At 39.6% G+C, this 15144-nt stretch overlaps 1 protein-coding gene across 9 annotated transcripts in view; it reads left to right on the forward strand.

Moving 5' to 3' along the window:
- pclob (piccolo presynaptic cytomatrix protein b) overlaps positions 1–15144 on the forward strand; it is a 107395-nt gene that overhangs the window by 38920 nt on the left and 53331 nt on the right. For all 9 annotated transcript variants that reach the window (XM_037540017.1, XM_017724231.2, XM_017724357.2 and 6 more), the window contains exons 13-16: positions 877–1629; positions 2076–2840; positions 2958–4184; positions 5062–6093. In XM_037540017.1, coding sequence (XP_037395914.1) covers positions 877–1629; positions 2076–2840; positions 2958–4184; positions 5062–6093 — 3777 coding nt within the window. The remainder of the gene's footprint in view (positions 1–876; positions 1630–2075; positions 2841–2957; positions 4185–5061; positions 6094–15144) is intronic.

The following is a 15144-nucleotide window of genomic DNA, read 5'->3' on the forward strand; positions in this document are numbered from 1 at the left end:
CACACCAAGCTGCTTGCCTATTGCAGATTCAGTCTTCCCAGCCTGGTGCAGGTCTACAATCTTGTTTCTGGTGTCCTTCGACAGCTCTTTGGTCTTCACCATAGTGGAGTTTGGAGTGTGACTGTTTGAGGTTGTGGGCAGGTGTCTTTTATACAGATAACGAGGTCAAACAGGTGCCATTAATACAGGTAATGAGTGGAGGACAGAAGAGCTTCTTAAAGAAGAGGTTACAGGTCTGTGACAGCCAGAAATCATTGCTTGTTTGTAGGTGACCAAATACTTATTTTCCACCATTATTTGCAAATAAATTCTTTAAAAATCAGACAATGTGATTTTCTGACTTTTTTTCCTCATTTTGTCTCTCATAGTTGAAGTCTACCTATGATGTCAATTACAGGCCTCTCTCATCTTTTTAAGTGGGAGAACTTGCACAATTGGTGACTGACTAAATACTTTTTCTCCCCACTATATATATATATATATATATATATATGTATATATATAGTTTTTAATATATTACAAATCATTTACTAACATGATGAGTGTCACACACACTGAAATTAAGTAGATGCAGGGCACTGTTGTCATGTAGTATTACATATGCCACTCCATTATGGAGAACAGTGAAATAGCAACTACAGACATTCTTCTTTCTTGATAAAATTTGAAATATCTTAAAGACTAGTATTTGTCCCTGTTCAGTTTTATCACATGCTGTTAAATGTCATTTTTGACATTATTCTATTATAACTGATTAGATGCTTGTACAGCAGGTCTTACTATGTTGTCTACTTCCCTTCACTGAGTAACTTCATGAAGTATTCGATCCATTCTCAGTTTTTTTTACCAGTACTCTCTTTCATGTTGGCTGCACAGGCTGCACAGGTGAAGGAGTGGCTTTGTTTGAACTGTCAGATGAAGAGAGCACCAGGACCTCCTCCTGCACAGCCTCAATCACAGGCTGACAAAGTACCTCCACCAGTATCACCACAGAAGAAGGAGGCTCCCACTCCAGATGATGCAACAATGAAAGCTCAGAAGCCATCTACACCTGGGAAAAAGGAGGATAAACCTAATCCAAATGAGTCCCAGAAATCCACTGCTGTTCCTTCAACACAACAGCCTGTTCCTGCCACACCTGCTATCCCACAGAAAGTTGAACGTCCAAAGATGGAGTCAGGTTTCTTTGGTTTTGGAGGTGCTCGTTCTCGGTCACCGTCTCCTCAAGCTGCTGCTTCTGCTGTTTCCGGAAAGGTTCTAGGTTTTGGATCCTCTTTTCTCAGCTCTGCATCTAATTTGATTTCATCAGCTGTTCAGGATGAGCCTTCTACATCACCTCCAACCTCTCGTAAGGTTTCTACAGTTTCTGCAAAAATCACTCCAACACCCCCTGCTTCTCGTAAGGCTTCTGTAGCACAGACAAAAGAAGAGAAGAAAGAAATGGAAATGAAACCAGAGGACCAGTCAATGGTGCCAACTTCTCTTGTGAAAAAAGATGAGCCCATAAAACAGTGTCCACTCTGTAAGGTGGATATCAAGAAGGATCCACCCAACTATAACACCTGCACTGAATGCAAGAACATTGTGTGTAATCTTTGTGGGTTCAGCCCTATGCCACAACAAACTGAGGTAAGTTACTTAACCTCAAGAGCTTCATCGCATCTCTCATTTCTTGTGAATGAACCATTAACCTTGAAGAAGGAGATATATTAATAAGATCCTTGCACAGTGATGTTGTTGAGCAATAGAGAAAATAAATAAATACATTTAAAAAAAGACAAAAAAAAAACAAATCTGATTGCACATGTCTTGATTGTAAAGCCATAATGCGATCAGGCAATAAAAAAACAACTTGTCCAAAAAAAAAAAGAAATACAAAAAGCTAGATAAATAAAACAAATACTCATTTGCACTGTTCTTCTGCAAATTTATGCTCTCTGATATATAATTAATAACATGTTTTATGCTTCTGTAAAAATACATATGTACATATACATGTAATAAACTACAGTAGTTAGTACTTTCATTAAAATAAAGATAATATTAATTATTATTAATCACTATTTCATGGACAGGTGAAGGAGTGGCTATGTTTGCATTGCCAGATGAAGAGAGCACCAGGTGCTCCCGTTGTACAGCCTCAGCAAGAGCCAAACAAAATGCCTCCACCAGCATCACCACAGAAGAAAGAGCCTTCTCCTGCTAGGAAACTAAACACTGAAACAGACACCAAGAAACCTATTTCTGCTCCCACATCACTACAGCCCTCTACTACTGAATCTGCACCACCACCCAAATCTGAAGCTTCAAAGGAAGAATCAAGTTTCTTTAGTTTTGGTTTTGGTGGTCCTCGTTCTCGACCATCATCTCCTCAGCCTGCTGCTTCTGCTGTTTCTGGAAAGGTTCTAGGTTTTGGGTCCGCTATCTTTAGCACAGCCTCTAATCTGATCTCTTCAGCTGTTCACGATGAGGCCTCTACAACTCCTCCACCTTCTCGTAAGGATTCTACAGCATCTATGAAGACACCATCTTCTCCTGCTTCTCGGAAAGCATCTGTAGAGCCTGAAAAAATCCCACAAGGTACAAAAAACAAAATTTCAACTGAAGAGACAAAGACTTCAACTACAAAGAAAGAACAAGAGAAAAAACTAGGTGAAATAGTACCAAATGACTCTACAAAAGTGGTGACACCTTTTAAAGCACAGCATGCAGTCTGTCCAATCTGTAAGCAGGAGCTTAATGTTGGCTCAAATGAAGTACCCAACTACAATACATGCACAGAATGCAAGAACATTGTGTGTAACCTCTGTGGATTTAACCCTGTTCCTCATCAGACTGAGGTATGATATTCAACAATTTTCTTTCTCAATATGTTTTTAATATTTACGAATTATACATTAAAAGCTATAGAGCCATGTTATACTCATTAAAACCTTATTATTGTTCTGATAATGCAGGTTTTTGAATGGCTTTGCCTAAGCTGTCAAACACAGAGAGCATTAAAGGGAATGGAACCACCAGTTACAAAGCCACAGGCAGAACCAGACACTATCTCCACCTCAAAGCAGCCTCCAGAAAGTCTAACACCCAAAACAGCAACTGATGCTGGTGAAACTAATAAGAAGGAGCTAACTCAGGTTCAGGAGCCTCCAAAAGATGTATCTGCTGCAGCTATGATAGATGAAAATAAAGCCCCAGTTCCACCCTGTGTCCAAAAAGAGAACTTTTTGATTACAGACATGAAAAAAGAAGCTTTACCCAAGATAAATGAAGATAAAACAGCTGAGAAGAAAGAAACACAGGTTCAGCTTTCTTCTACTGTAGAGGGGGTTTCAGCACAGAGGCCATCCTCTGAAATAATGCTTGTAAAGGAGGATCAAAATGCTGCAGGTCCTCAGAAACCTATAATTGAGCAGGAAGCTGTTGGGCAACCAGTAGATACAGGAGCAGAAAAGGGCAGAGTTCTGGAAAAACCTGAGAAGCCTCAAACCAAACCTTCACCAAGAGAACAAGAAACTTTGAAGCAGGAGTCAGGATTCTTTGGGTTTGGGTTTGGCAGTGCTAAATCTCAGCCTGCACCATCCAAGCCTTCTGAGACAAGCAATAGGAAGCTTGGTAGTTTGACAGAGACACCCTCAGCACAGTCTGTCTCTGCTGTTTCTGGGAAGGTTCTAGGTTTTGGATCCTCCATCCTCAGCTCAGCATCTAATCTGATCTCATCAGCCGTTCAGGATGAGTCTTCTACAACACCACCAAGTTCCCGTAAGGGCTCTTCAGTTTCCCAGACATCTGTCAAGACTCCCACACCACCTACATCTCGTAGAGGTTCTGCAATTTCCCAAGCCTCTGTTAAAACCCCACCAACTTCACGCAAAGGTTCTGTGGCTTCCCAGGCCTCCGTAAGAATGCCTCCTGCTAAAGATACCAAATCATCTGGTGCACAGATGTTAGATCAGAAGAAACCAGATCAGAAATCAGACGTCAAGTTAGATGGGACACCAGAAGCTGCCAAATCTTCTGCTCCTTTACAGCCAGCTACTAAACCAATCCAGTCCAGCTGTCCTATTTGCAAAGTAGAGCTAAACATAGGTTCTGTGGATCCACCTAATTTCCAGATCTGCACCGAATGCAAGAACAACGTATGCAGTCAATGTGGATTTGATCCAATGCCTGATCAGACAAAGGTGAGAAATATCCTGCTCTTTATCCTTACACTACACACGTACATGACACTATGAAAATTCAGACAAAGAAAATACGCTTGTGCGTTAATAAGCACTCACATAAATGACATTTTTTGTTCATCTCTGTACTTGTAAACTCCAAGTGCACTTTTATGGGATTGACTGAGTTAGTCAAGTGCACTCAGATTACTCAAATACTAACTATTGTAACTATTCTATTCATTGTGAGCAGGCACTCCTAAGCAATAAGAAGGAAACAACAAAGTTAATTAATGGTTTTACTATTGAAATAAATAAATGTTGTTCATGTGAATTCAGTCTTTACACTTTACATTTTACACTTTTGAGATTTATGCTAATTCACTGAGCTACTTTTATGGATTCTGGGTAAAGTTATATTTGCATGCAGGAACCAGACAGACCACGAGCACAAAATCTATTAAGATCTGATACCTGTCTATTGACCACATGAAGGTCTTTTTTCTATGTAAAACTTATTTGTTGTTTATTTTGAACCACAACATTTCTTCCCCATATTTTTGCTTTTGGTTTGCAAGATAACATACAAGAACTTAGTCAGTGTTCATTTTTATTTAATACATATATACATATATACAATGTGCATGATAGTTGTTGACTCTGTGATTTGGGTTAATGGATTTTGACAAAGCTATTCCAATGACCATTGAAATAAGAAGTATAGCTTGTATAAAGTTAATAAAGTATACAACTATTATAGAAAGTGAGCATAGTTTTATTCAGCTGATGAGCTGTATTTCCAGTTCAAATGAATTGTCAATATTTTCTTTAATCAGTTTTTGGCACAAACTAGAGAAAGGAATAACATAGGAATAACAACTGCTCTAAATTATTATAGGTGAAGGAGTGGCTTTGCCTGAATTGTCAGATGCAGCGAACTATAAGAGCAACAGAACCACCAGGAACTCCCATGCTGAAAATGACATCTTCCAAAAAGGATAGCCAAGCACCACCTGCAGCACACACTTTAACTGAACCCAAACCCAGCGTTTTATCCTCTACACCTATCAGTGAAAAGAATATCCCAGTCCCATCACCGTCAAAGAAAGACATCCCAGCTCCAACCACTGTGCAAACAAATACAGACTTAAAACAACCACAGAGTAAAGAGCTCCCCCAACAAAAGGTCCCAGCACAGGAGAAGCCTTCAAAACCTCAGCCAGAAAGTGCCAAAGGTACTCCCTCACCAATCAAATCTGCTCCACCACCTCAAGCTGAAGCTCCAAAGCAGGAATCAAGCTTCTTTGGATTCGGATTAGGTAAATCTCAACCTACTCCTGCTAAGACTTCTGATTCTATGACTGGGAAACTCTTTGGCTTTGGTGGATTGACCGAGACAGCATCACGGTCACCCTCACCACAATCTGTGACTAATGTCTCTGGCAAGGTTTTGGGATTTGGATCCTCCATCTTTAGCTCTGCATCTAATCTGATTTCATCAGCTGTTCAGGATGAGCCTGCTTCATCTCCACCAACCTCACGCAAAGGTTCTACAGTATCCCAATCTTCTGGCAAGACTTCAACACCACCTACCTCTCGCAAGGGGTCTGCAGCCTCTCAGGCCTCCCTCAGGATGCCTCAAGGAGAACCCAAAGCTCCTGTATTCAAGAAACCAGATGAGAAGAAGACAGAGGAACCTCATTTGACCAAGGCACTGCCAGTTACAGCTAAGCAAAAAGCTAGTACAGAGCCTGATAAAGTAGCAGCCCCCTCTGAGCCTCCTTCCAAAGCAACCCCATCCATCTGCAAACTCTGTAAAGTGGCGCTTAATGTGGGCTCAAAGGAGACTCCCAACTACAATTCCTGTACTAAGTGCAAGGATGTGGTGTGTAATCTCTGTGGATTTAATCCCATGCCTCACCTTGCAGAGGTAAGTAACTTACTTGGTGACTACATAATAATTTATGGAATTCTGTTTCTTTTTTAAAGGAAGTATCTTTATGTTTGAAGATGAACATTTCCTGATTCAGACTATGTAGGATGTGAAATATGCAGCAGGAGCATTCAAGTCCCTGCTGTCCAACGTTTACATAGCACTAGAGGGGAGAAAAGATTGGTGCTGAACCCCCTAAACACAAACTTCATTCATATCATCATAGCCCTTTCCTGCATATCTTGAATCAGGAAGTGTGCAATACTGATACTCTGGATCTATAAGCTCATAAAGCTTTAGAGACAAAAAATTCTAAAATGTTCTAAAATGCAAGCACCAAGCTCTCAACACTTTTCAAAATATTTTACCAGCAGCTGTTTGTTTGAGGGAACAGTTTAATCAAACAGAGTTTAATGAGATACAATTGTAGCAAGATCTCATTGCAATCTTGGGAGTGCTGATTCTGAAATGGCATTTGCATACCTAAATTTAACAGTCTAAATTTTAGAACAAGCAATTAATTTAGAAATTTGCATTGTCTCAAGAGTATGACCATTTTTTCTTGCTTCTACTTGCTGTTGTCATAATTTTTCACATAGAACTGACTAGTGGACTGATTATTTCACCTGTTATCTCCAGTTGTTGTATTCTACATTGGCAGCCTTAACTGAATGATGTATTGCCAGCTCTGTGGAGGCTTTAGCTTCAGAGTGTATCATACTATCATGACTAATAGGTAGAAGCTTTGACTTCCTCAGGTTCATAGTGCCATCAGACAGAAAATCTGGACTGTTGGGCTTCTCCCTTGTGTGGCTCATAACCTCCATTATGCCCACTCATACTCCAGATGGCTCTCACCATACCATTGTGGCTTTAGGACTTCACAAAAGCTTATGGTGAGGGCAAGGGGCCAATAAAAGCATTAGTGATCAGCAGGGACGGCTGAGTGATTGGCATTCTTTCAAGTGCAGCCAATAGCAGTGCGTGTCATGGCTGTCAACAAAGTCCTGCAAAGCAGTGAAATGATTTTGAACTTCCAAAGCCATACTGTTAGTTGACCTTCCAGACATTTAGACAGAGTTGTTTCTGGAAATATGTAAAAACAATAATTTCACACCAGATGCAGTACGCATGCTGCATGAGATGCACTCCTATATTTGTCATTATAGTCTTTGACGCATGCCATACTGCAGGCTAGTCGTTTATAGACAGAAACAGGAAAGCGATGCAGTTTTCATGCTATAGTATTCAATCTAGGCTAATACACGCACCAACAAATGCAGTTTTAACTCTTCGACAAGGTGATAGATATCCTATGAGTAGGTTAAAACTGTGAACCCACAAGCATCTCCCTCTCTATTGTATAGCTGTACATTACATGGTGAGAATGCTAGCAACAATAAATGGATGATACCGACATTTGTATTATGTGAAAAAGCAATGCAAACAGAACCTGCTGCCTTCTGGTTGCATCTGGTGTGAAATAACAAGCATTGCAAAGTGGTTCTGGATTACCACATGCACCGTATTGCATCTATTGTGAAATTTAAAGTGTTTTTTGCCACTTTTGGGTGCAAATGCATTCTGTATGCATGAAGCACAAAACTGCCATAGGTCAGAGTTGCCCTCCGGTGGCTTTGTATAGTGTACTGCATTCATCTTTATTAACGGCACCCTCTATAGCTGAGGCCGTCTGAGTGTCTGAAGGCTACGCCAACTCTGTAGCCTACAAGAATGATGTACAATGTATCACAAAAGTGAGTACACCCCTCACATTTCTATGATATATCTTTTCATGGGACAACACTGACAAAATGACACTTTGACACAATGAAAAGTCTGTGTGCAGCTTATATAACAGTGTAAATTTATTCTTCCCTTAAAATAACTCAATATACAGCCATTAATGTCTAAACCACCGGCAACAAAAGTGAGTACACCCCTAAGAGACTACACCCCTAAATGTCCAAATTGAGCACTGCTTGTCATTTTCCCTCCAAAATGTCATGTGACTTGTTAGTGTTACTAGGTCTCAGGTGTGCATAGGGAGCAGGTGTTTTCAAATTTGTAGTACAGCTCTCACACTCTCTCATACTGGTCACTGAAAGTTCCAACATGGCACCTCATGGCAAAGAACTCTCTGAGGATCTTAAAAGACGAATTGTTGCACTATATGAAGATGGCCAAGGCTGCAAGAAGATTGCCAACACCCTGAAACTGAGCTGCAGCACAGTGGCCAAGATCATCCAGCGTTTTAAAAGAGCAGGGTCCACTCAGAACAGACCTCGTGTTGGTCGTCCAAAGAAGCTGAGTGCACCAAGATTGAGACCAAGATTAATTTGTTTGGTTCAGATGGTCTCAAGCATGTGTGGCGGCAATCAGGTGAGGTGTACAAAGATAAGTGTGTCATGCCTACAATCAAGCATGGTGGTGGGAATGTCATGGTCTGGGGCTGCATGAGTGCAGCAGGTGTTGGGGAGGTACATTTTCATTGAGGGACACATGAACTCCAATGTGTACTGTGAAATACTGAAGCAGAGCATGAGCCCCTCCTTCCGGAAACTGGGTCGCAGGGCAGTGTTTCAGCATGATCATGACCCCAAACACACCTCTAAGATGACTACTGCTTTATTGAAGAGGCTGAGGGTAAAGGTGATGGACTGGCCAAGCATGTCTCCAGACCTAAATCCAATAGAACAACTTTGGGGCATCCTCAAGCGGAAGGTGGAGGAGTGCAAAGTCTCGAATATCCACCAGCTCCGTGATGGATGGAGGAGTGTAAAAGCATTCCAGTGGCAATCTGTGAAACTCTGGTAAACTCCCTGCCCAGGAGAGTTAAGGCAGTTCTGGAAAATAATGGTGGCCACACAAAATATTGACACTTCAGGAACTGTTTCTTAGGGGTGTACTCACTTTTGTTGCCGGTGGTTTAGACATTAATGGCTGTATATTGAGTTATTTTAAGGGAAGAATAAATTTACACGGTTATATAAGCTGCACACAGACTTTTCATTGTGTCAAAGTGTCATTTTGTCAGTGTTGTCCCATGAAAAGATATATCATAGAAATGTGAGGGGTGTACTCACTTTTGTGATACACTGTAGATCATGAAATTGTTACTTCACAACTATTTAAAATGAGTTTATTTTTTGATATTTTGCTGTCATATACCATTTATATACCAATTGTTAAGGACAAAGTTTCTTTCCCAAACTGTTACTGATATTAAAGCCTTAGGTATCATCCAGTACCAGTCCTCATGTTTTTTTCTTTAAAAACTAATAAGCTGTTTCGAAAAAAAAAGAAGCTATTTTTACGTGAAGCACTTCACTTCAGATGAATAAAAGAGGCCATTCATGCCAAAACTATTCAAAAACTCTGCTACCGCACAAGAAGAAATATGTGGGGCAATAACTTTCAGACTAGATTTGGTGCTGAATCATATTCATTCTTTTTTCCCCCTCTGACACCCAACCCAGCATGTTCTACTGAAAACAGCCCAATACTGATACTTGATATGAGATTGGTGTCATTTGTAGTGCTGACCATGCTGAAAGAGTCTCTGGGTTTGAACTGGATGTACCATTACATAACAAGCTGTGCGAAGATGGCCACAGCTGCAGCACAGCAGTCAGAGGGAGACTCTATTAAAGTGATTGAGGGTTGTGCAACAGCATTAATGTGATAGGATCTGCAGTGGCTGGGCTGGGGGGGGCGTGTGATAGGCCAGTAAGCGGAAGTGAGGTTGAGTAATCAGGCATCTCTCTCGTGCATGTATGCGTGTTTATGTGTGAACTATTGGAGTAAAGCCCTTGCCCCATCTGCTTGCAGCTTGCACCACAGCCTGTTCTTCGACAACCACAGCCTTATCCACCCTATTCTGTCAGTCACGCTAACAGCAAACATACACAAACACAGATGTTCTGGGAAAATGTGGCTTCTATTGCATTTTAACTAGTGCTGTTTATTCTGCATGGCTGAGTTGGTTTTGTAGTTGATATGAGAATATTGGTCTGTACTGGCAAGTCTACTACTTTGGTTTTATGTTCTGAAACACCAAAATTAATTTACACATATTTATACCATGTATTTCAAATACTGCACATTATTTTCGAAGCTTCAATAAACACTTTATTTTGGGACCATTCATTTTTTTAGAACATTTTAATGGGTATATAATAAAAGGTGCTGTAAGGTTAATGTAAATAGTACTTGTAATGATTGAGGTGTTGAGAAAAGATACATGTGCTGAGCCTCCTTAATTTTACAAAAGAGAAATGGAGCCAGTAAGTTTGCACCTTGTAGCTTTCCCATAGATTCCATTTATGCCCATTGTCTTTCTTATTGTGGAATTTTGTGCATTGACCTTAACTGAGGCAAGTGAGGTCTATGGTTCTTGTTTGCCTGGGCTGTTTTGTGACCTCCTGGATGAGTCATCAGTGTCCTATTGATGAAATTTTGGTAGGCCAGCCACTCCTGGGAAGGTTCACCACTGTTCCAAGTTTTCTCCATTTGTGGATAATGGCTCTCTCTTGGTTGACTGAAGTCCCAGAGCCTTAGCAATGGTTTTGTAACCAGTTCCAGTCTGGTAGATTTCACTGACATAGTTTTGTCTCTGTATTTGAATCTCTTTAGAATGTGGCATAATTTGCTGCTTTTTGAAACCATCTAGTCTGCTTCACGTTGCCAGACAGGTTCTATTTAAGTGATGTATAGATTTAACAGGTCTAACAGCAATCATGCCTGGGTGTGGATAGTGACATTGAACACAATAATCAGTTGAATCTGGTTAACTGGTTGATTTAGTAGCTAAGGGGGATTACTTTTTTATAAAGGGCCATTTTTCTTCAATAAATGAAATAATCATTTAAAAACAGCATTTTGTGTTGACGTGTTATCTTTTGTCTGATATTAAAAGTAGTTTGATGATCTGAAATGTTAAAGTGTGATGATAAAATAACACTGGGTTGTTTAGAGTAGAGCATTGGAAATGATCAAACAAAGACACTGCTATATCTAAAAACTACCTGTTGTATTAATATTATTTGTATTTAATCTAATATGATTTTTTCACAGCAAAAAATTGATTTAATCCTTAAAGTCATGAAACAATAAATTCAGTGCAAACCAATGTACAGACATTTGGCTCTACTCATTGGATTTGTAGGGGCAAGTCAAACCAAGTGCAAAACAGAAAAGATCCATGTGAACAGTTCAGACAGCAGTCTGAACATTTTATTTCTCACACTGTAATGTTTAATTTTGAAAATTAGCTCATATACATAAAGTGTATTTCTGCATTGTTGTGCAGGGATTGCATTACTTAGGCATGCAATCCCAAGTAAATGTCAAAGTTTTTCACTTCAGTTTAAAGCCTGTTGCAGAGCCAGTTATGTTGTTTTGATTAAATATATAATAACTTTCTGGTGCAGACAAAAAAATGGATAAAGGATTAAAAAACTGATGTAGTTAAGGTCACGTTCTAATATCTCAACTAATATGGAACTTTACTTGTAAACTCTTAACCCAGACACTCTTTCAGAGTGTTTGAGCCTTCTATTGATTTTGGTTCTTCATCCTCCCAGAGGGAAAAACTAGGCTATATCTAGAGCACTTTCCTCTCCTCTTTTATCTGTATCCTGTTGACCAAAGTGTCTGAGCTGAGCGTTCCCTGAAAAGAAGCCATGTTTGTGTAGAAATAGAAATGGCAGTTTTCTTAGGGTGGAGATGCAGTGTTGTTTTCTTTTGTAATGATGTGACCATGTGTGACTTATCACAGGGTCTTGGCATTTCTTTGATCTGTCATTTTCACCCAGTAAACACACATTCCATTTGTGACATCGATGGGACAGTTCAGTGAAGCAATGAACCTATAAATGACAGCGTGCTTCTACATATCACTGCTACGATAGCTAGAGGCATAACTTCAAAGGCCAGTGTTTGCTGCCGAGACACAAATGTGATGTGCTGTGTTCACATTATCCGGCACACCGCTAGCCAAAAATAGCAGCTGATTTAATCTACCCCAGCTAGAATCTCAGTATGGGCTTGGAGGGAGCCGTCATCAGTCTCAAGGGGTTTGTGTGTATATTTGGATCCTCCTTTGTAATTCAACCAGTCAACTGCCTGACAATACACTGTGTTCTTATTACCAGTTATACACATTCTAAAATACAGTAAATATTTTTTATATTTATACTAAACATTACCAACATTTTCAAGATTCCCATTATTTTTACTGTATCTATTATAAATATAGTAACATGCACTATAGACACTGAGATGCAGTTGACATATTAAAAAAAAGTTTGAAAAATGATTAATAGAGTAAGGAAATTTAAAATTTGTGGGGAGAATGAGGCCTAAAACCCTTCCTCCTTCCAGTCTAACATGCCAGAAATTCCCTTCTGCACCTTCAATTCGCTGTGACCGTTTTCATACAGATCCTCACCACCACCATCCCATCTCTTCCCTGTGCCTCATTCCTATGTCAGCCCTACCACCTGTCCAAATGGTGGTGTTCGGCTGAATAGCTCCAATCAGAAGCTGTCCAGGCCTCCAGTCCAAGTTGTTAGAGGTCTCTCCCCTCCGACAATCACAGTCTTCCCTTATAATCCCACCATATGTTGAAGGCGTGGTCCAAACTCAAAAAATCTATAAAGAAAATAATATTTTTAACAACCACACAAGATTTGGCAGACCGCCACAACTATCCCCCTTGAATAAACAGTACTTAAAGGTTTCATCATGAGCGAAATTAATCATTTTGGAGGTGTGTAAAATATCCCTGCAGATTTCTTTGAAAAACTGAAAGTCTCCTAAAAAGAATGGAATCTGTGATAAAAATAATAATAAGAGGTGGACACTAAATACTGAAAAAATACATGTGGTCTGCTATTCACTTGTCACTGTTAAATGAATAATTTGACTGGAAATGAAATGATAAAAAGTTGGTTTTGTACTGTACTATAGGCCATATTTAAGAGACTGTCACAGCATGCAGAATCCATTAAGGTCATGCAAATGCTGTTTACTCAAACCTTTAATGTGTACCACAGATCCTAACAGTTACTGAGGTATGTTTGTGTCAGACTGAATGGTTGGTCTTTTCAGTGAAACCCAGTGGTGCACAGAGTGGATATTTTTAGAGAGACTTGAGAACTGTGTGTGCCTGTTGCCAGTAGCCATTTAGTCCATTTATGCCAGTGTTCTACCATAGCCTTTTGTGTGTGTTTGCTCTTGTGTGTGCAGTTGTGTTTCTTTCTTGTGTTTAGTGAGGTAATGTGATCATCGCAGTGTACTGTGCAGTTGTAATGAGAGGACTGTGTGCTAGCTCATGAATAATGAGTGTGTTTGATGGAGAGACAATGAGAGCAGGTAATGCTTGCTAATGCAGTGTCATTAACATAAGCAAATATCATCGAACAGTTCGGAGAGTTCATGCAATTAAGAATGTTTCAGTCTTATGGTCAGTCTTGTGCTAAAGAAGGTAATCTGTTGTCATAAATCATAAGCTTTGAATGGATCTGAAGCTGAGGGTGTAGCTGTTTGTCAGAAAAGTATAAAAAGGCTAAACAAACTGTCATACTAGAATTGATTGTAGAGGTATTCCCTGAGCTTTTACAGAGACCATTGCTTACAAAATCCTAATCTTTAACCTGCAGTTACAATGGTTGTCTTAGTGACATGTGTAGCGCATTTCCCAGCATCTAAGAATTGCCTTCATTTACAGAGACCTGCATGAAGTGCAGAGTCATTTCACGCACTGGAATACAAACTGCAACTGTTGCAGAGGAGATAAGGAAAGTCCCTTAAAGGAGTCAGTGGGTGTATAAATAGCCTCATGCAAGTCAGAAGAAATTGAATGAAGAAGAGACTGAAGTAAAAAAGAAAAAGAAGTGCTATGTATATATTTTCTCTTTCCCACTGCTATGAGCAGTAAGACCTCCATATACCTCTGGCATGTTTTAGTCCTTAAAGGGCCCATATTTTACCTGCCTCTTGTTTATTAAGGTCCACTTGCATTGTCTTACGTATATATACTAATAAACAGCCATAATTCATTTTTACATGAGCATTTCCCAACCTTGCTTCATCCTTTAGAATCAAAAAGACTGTTTTTGTTGCCTTGCTTATCAGAGTGATATATGTGAATGGACAGCAGTTCAAGCTGAGACGCTCTTTATAACGTAAACATCAGTGGACAGGGCTAAACTTCTGTAAGCTGAACAGGTGGGTGTAAATAAATGTGTTGGTTTTTGTGACACAAAAAAAGTTAATTCAAAAATGAGCTGCTAAAAGAGAAGAAATTAAAGCCCTTCTGCACACATATCTGTACACAAACGAAAGGCTCTACATCCACAGACTATATTCAGGAATTCACAGAATTCAGGGCAGTTAAAAATGAGTATGAATTAGTAGTTACTGCCCTGAATTCTGCCCCTATAAATGGATGGAGTTCTGCAAATCTGTTGGTTTTTGTGCCATATTCTAGTTTAGTCTGTGGATGTAGAGCCTTTAATTTGGAACACTAACACTACTAAAGCCTGGACAATCAGTCACTACTAATTCATAATATTTTTTGACTGCCCTGAATTCTGTTTTATTCAAGACCAACACTCCTGAGTTCATGTGTAATAAACATATTAATGACATTACAAAAACAGTGAATTCAACATGAGTGTTTTTTGCAGCTTAGCTTCCATATATGGACCATCTGTACAGGGTACATTTTGCTAGGTTTATGTGAGGAAAACCTGGTTTTCCATTATATTGACCTTTTAAATTGGAATAGTAACATGAGCACAGTCTTTGGTGTCTGCAGAAGGTCTTTAATGTCTTGTCATCTAGCATTTAGCACATTGAATTTGAAAAAGAATCAGAGATTATCTTCAATATACTGTTTCTACAGTCCCAATTCCACATTCTTCTGAAGTGTTATCACATGAGAGACTGGTGAATCTTGAATTAGCTTGGAAAAAATAATTTGCTTTTCTCTCGGTCTCTGCTGTTTATCAGCGTGAAGAAAATGGTTTCGCTCTGTGTCCA

The sequence above is a fragment of the Pygocentrus nattereri genome, chromosome 7 (assembly GCF_015220715.1).
Source record: "Pygocentrus nattereri isolate fPygNat1 chromosome 7, fPygNat1.pri, whole genome shotgun sequence".
NCBI classification, from domain to species: domain Eukaryota; kingdom Metazoa; phylum Chordata; class Actinopteri; order Characiformes; family Serrasalmidae; genus Pygocentrus; species Pygocentrus nattereri.